Raw genomic sequence first — 10,539 nt, 5'->3', positions numbered from 1 at the left:
GCAGAAGTCCAAGTTACACACTACTTTGATATATAAATCCAACTTTTTACAATTAGCCTAAAAAAATTCCTTTTAGAACTAAATGATCAAAGAATTCCATATGATCCATCAGGGACTGGAAGAGTAGATCATTGAGTCACAGAATATAATTAAAATAGCTGTGTTGTTAATTTTAGAAATAATTTAATTTTGTTTATATCAAAAGAAGACATTTAAGGAAAGAAAAAATTTCAAATACACATTTTTGGGCAGTTCTGGTTACTGGCATTCTACCCCCTATATGTAAAAGAATGCTTGTTGGCATTAGGTTCCATCAATTCATTTGTGATTTCTAAATTAATTCTGAAGGAAACCACAACTTACTTGAAGATCCCTCTGAGTGTCTGTGTGCCTGATTTTTTTTTTCCTTCTTCACAGACAAAGCACTTCCACTGGTCATGGAAAAAAGCTCTAAATCCGTGTCTTCTCTGCTTACAAGTCTTGCCTGGGAGCAATGGGAGAGAATGTATACAATCATGAAACAAAATATGGCATTTTCTGAATGCAGCTCACATTACCCCAAATAAACAAACAGGCTCTGTCAAACAGCCTTCTTCAAAATGATACCACAATCCTTTATTGCAGCCCAGGCAGAACAAATGCACTATGTCAAAGCATTTTTTGCAAATAAGAGTCGATTTTAAAATTGAGGTTTGCTATTTGCGTCTGTACAACAAAAGAAAACATTTTAGTATAGTAATTTTGATGAAAATCAATCTTAAAGGCAACTGATGAAACTTTACACAGTTAACATCCCTTATTTACCAAGAACATTATTTAGTTCTTAAGCAAATGTTTGAAATGTCATATAGGGTTATGTTCTGCAATATTTATATTTAACACTTTTAAGTATTAGTTTTCTCAGTAAAATTCCCTTAAATGTCTTTCATCCCATATTTGTATATTATGAAGTCACAAAAGATATCTACCTTCTCATTACAACAATTATTAATATAAAAATGCTATACATTAAGTCTAATTTGGGGATAATGATAGATATATAAAATTTTCAAAATATACTAGGACATAAGAACTAGATAATTTATTGTATCTAAAATTACTATCTGAATTTTTATTACTATTTTGGACTGAACCTAAGAGTTGAAAAGCTTGCTTCTTGCCTATAAAATATTGTTTTACAGAATGTCTAATATCATTAAGCAAAGATTTATCAGGATCCAGGCACAAAGTGGGGGAAAATGAAGTGATGGAAAGCAAACCAGCTTCAAAGTAGCTGGAATTTAACCCAAACCACAGGATGTTTGAAATCCTGTGAGTAAGCATTGTCTTTAATGTTTGATGTGAGAAGAATTTAAATAAAGCCATAAAATCATCACTGTGGTTAAAAAGCTGTCCCTATATGATGAGCTAGAAAAACTCATGAAACCAGCATCTAATGATGATCATCCCCTTTCAAATTCAGATGTTTGTCTTTCCCCTTTACATTCCCCTTCCCCCTTCTTCCCATCCTTACATGCATGAACTTTTCATTGTTAAGTAAGCCAGTTTGCTATTGCCAAACTCAGAATAGAAACCATTCTACATAATGTCAGTCAGGAAAACAACTGTATTATCAGAAAACCTCAGCAGAAAACTGTTTAAAATGAAACAAGGAACACTTGGCTTCCAATATACACTTGTGATTAGTAAGAAAAGTGTTACAAATTCTTTATTTCAATTACTACACAAAAGCATGTGTGTAATGTTCCCATGAGACTAGCTTCACCAACACTAAGACTTCAAAACAAAACAAAACAAAACAAAACAACAGTCCAAGAATGAGAAGGAAATACCAAAACAACACCACAGTTTCTGTGAGGCCAGTTACAAAACAAGGGAAACAATGTGACCTGCCTGCTGGCTAAAGAGGTGTTAACTATAAGCCTCAAGATTTTAAGATTAGGATTTATTCACTTCAATTTGATGACATGAATTTACTATGCCTAAATAGAAAGTAGAAACCCACCCCTCCCCAAATAAGACAATATCCACATACCAAGAAAATATTTGTGAACACATGCCTTCCAAAAATCTCAGTCATCTAAGCCATTTGCACCCAAAGAGTGCTTCTTCTGAGATAGAAAACCATTAAGGTCAGTTACTAATTCAGCCAGATTATATCTAACAGGGATGCAAATTTAGAAGTGAGATTTAACCAGAATACATGACTTCACAATGGTGTCGCTTGGCAGCTGAAATGCAAACCTAGAAATTTTGTCAAGGGTGCATTAGTGCGTCTGACACAGCCACACATGCATGAATGTTCAGATTCTACTTTTGAAAACATTGGTTTTCAAATTGAACATTATTATTTTCTTTACTGTTAACAAACAGGAAAGTCATAAATATAATACATCTTTTGTTCTATATTATGCAAAATGGATGTACTTAAAAACTGAATGTAACTGATGATACTTTTAACACTTCTATGAAATATGTATTTAATTTTAAAACACTGTAATATTAAAGTTTGTATGGTTATAACAGTTTTAAGTTAATGTCAAATAAGAATTCTCTATGTGCAATTCAATAGAAAATATTAAAAACTAATTTTGAAAATTGTTTTTGGTCTTTGTTTACTGAACAGGTCACATTTGTAGCCCCATCTACAAGGTTAGTAATACTTTTTCTCCATATTTTCACAACAAAACGAGGGGTATAAATTTTGGAACATGACTTTTACGAATCTGGATTCTGATTCATCGGCAACTCAGGCAACTAAATTAAAAATAGAGACTCATTTATTAAAAAAAGAACAACAACAACAAAAAACAAAAAAGGGAGTTTCTTCTTCAACTTTTTCATAAAATATATTTTACTAAAAATTTATTTTTAAAATTTTGCATATTTAGCAGTTAAGACATTAAAAGCACACATTAAAATACTTATTTACTTATTACCCCATTCTTTTAAAAAAGAGATAAAATATTATAAAGTTCACTTAAAGTTGTCTTGTAATATGTCTATGTATAATTATTCAAAAAATTAGAGTATTTCTAGATATGTGAATGATTTAAAACCATTTTTATTTTTGGTTGCAGAAAGCTGAGTTATGTGTATCCCTCCATTCATCATTGCACAAACCCCTCTTCTTGTATAATAAGGCAGAGGTCTTGCTATATAACTTTTGAGGGCATGGAAGAAACTTTAAATGTTTATCTTATATAATAAAAGCCTAATATGCTAAGTGTCTGGTCATCTGGTCGGCCATTCAACCAATTAAAACATAATATGCTAATGATATGCTAAGGCAGCTCAACGACTCGCTATGACGTGCAGTGACCACAAGGGGGCAGACACTCCAACCTGTAGGTTAGCTTGCAGCTGGGGTCCAGCCACTTGGGACTAAGCATGATGGACCAGACACTCCCTAGAGCCCTCCCACAGTCCATCCCTGGCTGGCCAACCTCCTGTGTCCCTTCCCATGCACTGGTGGGGTCCCTTGGCCTGGCTTGTGCCCTCTCCCAATCCAGGACCTCTCGGGGGATGTGGAGAGCCAGTTTCAAATGGCAGCGGAACGACCAGTCATTAAGATGCGCACTGACCACCAGGGGTCAGATGCTCAATGCAGGAGCTGCCCCCGGTGGTCAGTGCGCTCCCACAGGGGGAGTGCCATGGTGGTCGACTCGCTATGACGTGCAGTGACAACAAGGGGGCAGACACTCCAACCTGTAGGTTAGCTTGCAGCTGGGGTCCAGCCACTTGGGACTAAGCATGATGGACCAGACACTCCCTAGAGCCCTCCCACAGTCCATCCCTGGCTGGCCAACCTCCTGTGTCCCTTCCCATGCACTGGTGGGGTCCCTTGGCCTGGCTTGTGCCCTCTCCCAATCCAGGACCTCTCGGGGGATGTGGAGAGCCAGTTTCAAATGGCAGCAGAACGACCAGTCATTAAGATGCGCACTGACCACCAGGGGTCAGATGCTCAATGCAGGAGCTGCCCCCGGTGGTCAGTGCGCTCCCACAGGGGGAGTGCCATGGTGGTAGTGGGAGCCTCTCCTGCCTCTGCAGCAGCACTAAGGATGTTCAACCAAGGGCTCCTGAACTGCAAGAGGGTGAAGGTTGGGCTGAGGGACCGCCCCGCCCCTCCCCCCCCCCCGAGTGCACAAATTTTGTGCACTGGGCCACTAGAAGAACTATAATTTACATGCAAAGAAATGCACAAACCTTAGACATAAATTGCATTTTATTTTGAAGTTAAAACTCCCATAGAAGTTGCAAAAATTGGTACTGATAATTCCCTATATACCATTCACCCATCTTCCCCCAAAGAAATCTAACCAAAGTGTGATTATTAAAACCAAGAAATTGACATAAGTGCAATACCATTACTAAACTACACATCTTGGTAAGACTTTACCAATTTTCACATGTACAGTATTTATGGTTTGTTTATACTTCTACTAGAGGCCCAGTGCATGAAATTCATGCACAGAGTGGGCAGGGGGTGGGGGGCGGTGTTCCCACAGCCTGGCCTTCACACTCTCACAATCCAGGACATCCCTCTCACAATCTGGGACTGTTGGCTCCTAACCGCTGGCCTGCCTGATCGCCCCTGACCACTCACCTGCCTGCCTGATCACTCCTAACCGCCTCTGCCTTGGCCCCCTCCACCGTGGCTTCGTCCAGAAGGACATCCAGAATAACATCTGGGAGGTCATTTGGCTGTCTGATCTAATTAGCATATTAAACTTTTATTATTATAGACTAGAGGCCCGGTGCATAAAATTCCTGCATGGGAGGGGGGTCCCTCAGCCTGACCTGCACTCTCTTGCAATCCAGGACCCCTTGGGAAATGTCCAACTGCCAGTTTAGGCCCGAATGCTGCCTGATCGCCCCACCCCTAACCACTCTGCCTGCCTGCCTGATTGCCCCTAACCACTCTGCCTGCCTGACTGATTGCCTCTAACCACCTCTGTGCCTGCCTGCAGTCACCTCCTGATTGGCCCTAACCACTCTGCCTGCCTGCCTGATTGCCCCTAACCACTCTGCCTGCCTGCCTGATTGCTCCTAACCACCTCTGCTTCAGCCCCCGCACCTGAGACCCAGGCTTCCCTCCTCTACCTGGCCGCAGGCACTGGGCCCTGGGCTTCCCTCCCTCTGGGCGGCTGCAGGCACTGGGACCCAGGCTTCCCTCCCTCTGGGCAGCTGCAGGCACTGGGACCCAGGCTTCCATCACTCTGGCCAGCTGCAGGCACCTGGGACTTGGCCGGCTTTGCCTGGGCCAGCCGGAGGCACCCAGGACCCGGGCCGGCTTTACCCAGGCAGGTAACCAGGACCTGGGCGACTTTGCCCGGGTCCGGCATTGTCAGGAAGGATGTCTGGAACGACGTCCAGAAGACATCTGGTCTATCAGGTATAATTAGCATATTACCCTTTTATTAGTATAGATAACTCGACTGTCTTTTACTATGTGTTGTTTCTTATAATCTTTTTTTAATTTAAATTTTTTAATTTTAGAAAAACAACACACAGGATTTTATTATTCTCATGTCAAAAAGTTAGGTCTTTTCAGGACAAGGAAGGGAGTTCTGATGTCAGGGAGGAAGCCCCTACTTGCCAGCATGAACAAAACCCCTGCAGGACCACAATGACCAAATCCCATGCAGGAGCAGCTTAGTGATGTAGCAGTCCTTGTTGACTGCCCTGGACTTCTTGCCTTTGCCACTCTTGGGGACCCCGGTCCACATCTCATCCACATTCTCCAGCGCCATGTTGCAGTGACTGTCAATAGGCTTCACATGGCCCAGGAGCTTTTTGTTGTTGTGACAGTTGATATATATTCTTGACAAAATGCATGAGCTTGGAGAGTTGGCCTGTATTAAACTCCTCCTCCTCCCACTTCTGCAGTTCTGCCAGGGTCATCTCACTCTTGGGCTTGTGGAGGAGGTTCCTGGTGGTGGTGTCTGCGCTCTTAGAACATTCCTGTCTCCTCCACTTTGCTTCTGTCTCTGAAGAAAGCTGTAGGTAATCTTTCAGTGCACTAATTCTCTCTTTTATGGTGTCCAGTCCAGAGTTTATTTCACTGAAAATATTTTCTTATTTCTAAAATTTATAATATACTCATTTGCATATCCATCTGTCCTCTAATTAAATTTTGATTACTTTTGTTTTCAAATTTTCTGTCTTTTTATTATGGATGTTATTCTTATTTTTGTCTTTGAGGATCTTATAATAGAGGCCATTGAAATATTTTTTTAAAGTTCTGTTAATAGCCTTGTCCTAGTTGTGAAATTATCTGTGTCCAGTTCTCCAACAAAAATAGTGTGCTTTCATTCCCCAACACTCTGCAAGATTTCCACTCTGGTCATTCAATTCACCCAGTATTTCTTTGTCATAAGTCCTTCCTTGATTTCTTCCCTGTCTCAACTCATACACACATAAAATATGTATTTCTGTTCTACTACTATTTTCCTTATTTTGTATCCAGATATACTTCTTCAAAATTGAAAAAATGCACTTGTAAGTGCTATGTATTTGTCATATATTTGTATGTTGGTAATCCATGCAATCTGTTTTCATTCATTTTTAGAAGTATAACAATTAAATGTGATATCACTTCCTTTGTCCAGGCATTTTTATTTTTCCCATTCTTGCTCCAAAGTGGCCACGTAACAATATGTGAGAAAGTGCTAGTCAGTAAAATGCATGCTGTTAACAAACTGAAGTGCCAATTTTCCAGTGACAATCTTCACGCCACTCTACCAGAGGGGTTAAAATGCAAGAAAATATTTTCAGTGATTATTTCAAATTTAAATTCTATAAATATTTTCATAAACATTAATTTTAGCTAATGGCTATCCAAAATGTGCTGCTCTTTCAGGAAAACTCCTTAAGTTAGCTGTTCATGATGAATAGTATTCTGGATAATACTAGTTTCTACTAGAAACTATATTACCTTCTTGTACTAAATTCAACAAGTCAGGCTAAATTGTAATCAGTTTTCTTTGTGAATATAGAGTCTGAGCAAGGAGTTTTAGCTGATTGATATAAATGGAAGGCATCATAAAGTTAGGGTCACCTGATGCATCCATTTTTACCTGCCAAGGAGGCCACATACTTCTGTCATTGTTTAGGATACCCTCTTCATTGTAAATTTCTGAAAATTTCTTATTTTGTGGGATCCACTTCTCTAAACTTCATATTGGCCATTCTCTTTTTGTTTACATAGGCTTCCTTCCAATAACATATAGTACAATTGACTTTAGCAATGCACATACAGTTATACTACCTAGAACCTACACTCTACTCAGCATAGAGTAGAGTTTAGAACTTGATTGTTCCTAAATTTCTGATAATTTATACTTTACTAGAGGCCCAGTGCACAAAAATTTGTGCACTCGGGGGGGGAGGGGTTCCCTCAGCCTGTCCTGCGCCCATTAGGACACGTCATAGCGACCCATCGCTCTGCTGTTCAGTCGATTTGCATATTAGCATATTATTATATAGGATATAGGATGTCTCTATTTCCCCTCTTTTGCCCCCTCTACCCAGCTCTTGCCCCCCACTTCTCTCTGGCCATCACCATACTGTTGTCTGTGTCCATGGGTTGTGCATATATTTTCTTTGGCTAATCCCTTCTTTACATTTACTTCTTTAAATTTTTATTTTCAGATAAGTGCTTATAACTGCACTATTATATATTTTCGATTATATCATTTAGAATTAAGATATCTTTTAATTGAACCCTTGTAAATTTTAGCACAATTTAATAAATTATGCTAGAAGCAATTAGGAGATTTTTCATGTAATGTAGATACATTTCAATTAATATTTTATTAATTTTTAATATTTTAATTTGAAATAATCTCATACATGTAAAAATAACTATAAAGTACTACAGCATATTATATGTACCCTTCACCCAATTTCTTAGGTGTTAATAATTTAAACATAACCATTAGACAACTAACAAAATTTGGAATATATTTTCTTATAATCTCTTTAATGTTACTTAATCCATTTACTTTATTTTGTTAATCTTCACCCACGGATATTTTTCCATTGAATTTTAGAGAGAGTTAAGGGAAAGGGAGAGACACATTGATTGGTTGCCTCCTGCACATGCTCTGATAGGAACTGGGGATCAAGCCAGCAAATGAGGTACATGCCCTTGACTGGAATCGAACCTGGGATCCTTCACTCCACAGGCTAATGTTCTATCCACTGAGCAAAAAAAGGCTGCAGCTTAATTCATTTACATTTAATCTATATGTGTCTTTATATTTAAAGTGGGTTTTGTTTTTGATTTACCCTCATAATCTGTCTTTTAATTGGTGCATTTATGCCACTGACTTTCAGAGTGCTTACTGATAGAGTTACTGCCATATCTGGTGGCTTCTGGGGCTTCCGGGGCTCAACAGTGGCCCTGGTCTGATCTGGCCCCAGGCGGCAGGCAGGTAGCTTCTGGCATCGCCCATGGGGGCCTGGATGGCGGCTTGCGCTGGCAGCTCATGCTGTCCTGCCCTGCCTGCAGTATGCAAATTAGCCACCATCTTTATTGGCGGTTAGTTTGCATATCTTGCTGATTAGCCAATGGGAGGCAGAACGAAGGTATGGTCAATTACCATGTGGCTATTATTAGATAGGATTACTTAGAGTGGGTGAATTCCCAATTACTCGTTAATTTTTATCTGGTTTAATTTTCTGAGTTGTGAGGGTACTTTGCTGTTTCACTCAAGTATTCTACTCTTTGAATATTCAAAAAATATTTTTATTAAGCAAATTCCTGTTAGAGTAATTTTATTTTAAATACTGTAACATGTTAATATTTTACAATCTACCATGTAGAATTAATATTCTAGAGTAATACATTTATTAGTATATTTTTATTGATTTTAGAGAGGAAGAAGGAGGAGATAGAAACATCAATGATAAGAGAGAATCATTGGTTGGCTGCCTCCTGCATACCCCACACTAGAGATTGAGCCCACAACCAGGGCATATGGCCTGACCTGGAATTGAACCATGACCTTGTGGTTCATAGGTCTATGCTCAACCACTGAGGCACACCAGCTGGGCAAGAGTAATACATTTTAATGTTAGACTAGAAGTGGAGAAAATGTTATTATCCCAGTACATAGTATTTTGATATTATCCTAAATAAACACAGTTGAGATTTTCATAATTTATACTAATATATGGACATATTTTAAAGTGCACTTGTTAAGTACTTGTGTCTACAACTTTTCTGTATCTTTAAACACATTTCTTACCACAAGCTGAACTCTTCCACCATTAAGTACATTTGGATCTAACTCAGGCAAGAAATGATTGCTGCAGTGACAAAAAACAGAAATAATATTATTACATAAATATAGAGAAAGAATATGAAAGAAATGCTCAATGAAAGGTTTGGGACTAATTAGTAATTAAAAAACTGGTAATAATAGTTTTCTTAAATAGGGGTTACATGCAAAGTTATATACAAATTTATGTTTTTCCATAGTCATTAATAAAATTAGACAAAATTTCTAAGTAACACTTTAATGCTACCTTTCTTTGTTAAACATAAACACATACAATAAAAATATGAAAGAAACAAGAATGATAGCTAAAAAATTATAAAAAATATACTTATTTACCTAAATATCTTTCTTGTTTTATGATTAAGGCAAAGCTTCCTATTTAAAAATATCTTGTGGTTAATACATTATTCTACTGCTCATAACTAACTTCTGTTTAAAAGTAGAGCATTTGGCTTTTCAAGAACTTCCATTCTTGTCCTGGTCAGTGTTAGAGTGTTGACCTGTGCACCAGAAGGTCTCAGGTTTGATTCCTGATCAAGGGCACATTTCCAGTTGCCAGTTCACTCCCCCACCCTTACCCCAGTAGGGGAAGCCTGTGAGAGGCAACCAGTTGATGTGTCTCTCTCACATTGATGTTTCTCGGCCCCCTTCTCTTTCTCCCCTTCCCTTCCACTGTCTCTGGAATAAAACAACCCACTTCCATTCTTGAAAATAATATTTCTTAAAATGTTACTGCCTATACCTTTACATATTATATTTCAAAAGAGAATATCCATAAATAATTACCTGTTGTATAATATATTTAAATATAACTTGTTTAGGAGTAAGGGATATTGTTAAATGTGTGAACTTATCTAAACTACATCCCGAATAAGTTTTTAAAACTTTCACATTATCTCTGCTAATGCTTTAAAATCTCTGAAAGACCTCTTATATCTGGTTAATATAGATGACAAGTCATGGGGTTATACTACATTTGTTTATAGTTCTAAGGATTTCATCTTATGAATTACACTAATTGTAGGATTTTGTTTGTTAGTGTGTTACTCATTTAAATAGTTATTACCCAAAATGCCTGGAAATGTTTCTAAAGTGGCATCTACATTTACATTCCATATTGGTTTATACATTTAATAAATTCTTAAAATAACATATATTTTACTTTTCTGTGCATATAAGTGGCTACAATGAAAATCTTGAAAATTTATGTCAAAATGTTATCTCCAGGCTTTTATTTCCTTAATTGATTCAG

General features: G+C 38.1%; 1 protein-coding gene across 1 annotated transcript in view; it reads right to left on the bottom strand.

The window, feature by feature from the left end:
* Window positions 1-252: 252 nt before the first annotated feature.
* The window catches only part of LRRIQ1 (leucine-rich repeats and IQ motif containing 1), a 231,251-nt gene continuing 220,964 nt past the window's right edge, over window positions 253-10,539 (bottom strand). Inside the window, exons 24-25 of the mRNA XM_015571113.1 lie at window positions 9,255-9,315; window positions 253-484 (exon numbers count right to left, since the gene is read on the bottom strand). Of these exons, the coding sequence (XP_015426599.1) occupies window positions 332-484; window positions 9,255-9,315 (214 nt within the window). The 3' untranslated portion in view covers window positions 253-331. The remainder of the gene's footprint in view (window positions 485-9,254; window positions 9,316-10,539) is intronic.

This window comes from Myotis davidii, unplaced genomic scaffold (assembly GCF_000327345.1).
Source record: "Myotis davidii unplaced genomic scaffold, ASM32734v1 scaffold26, whole genome shotgun sequence".
Lineage (NCBI taxonomy): Eukaryota > Metazoa > Chordata > Mammalia > Chiroptera > Vespertilionidae > Myotis > Myotis davidii.
The sequence above is the reverse complement of the archived record's forward strand: the minus strand, read 5'-3'. Positions and strand labels throughout refer to the sequence as shown.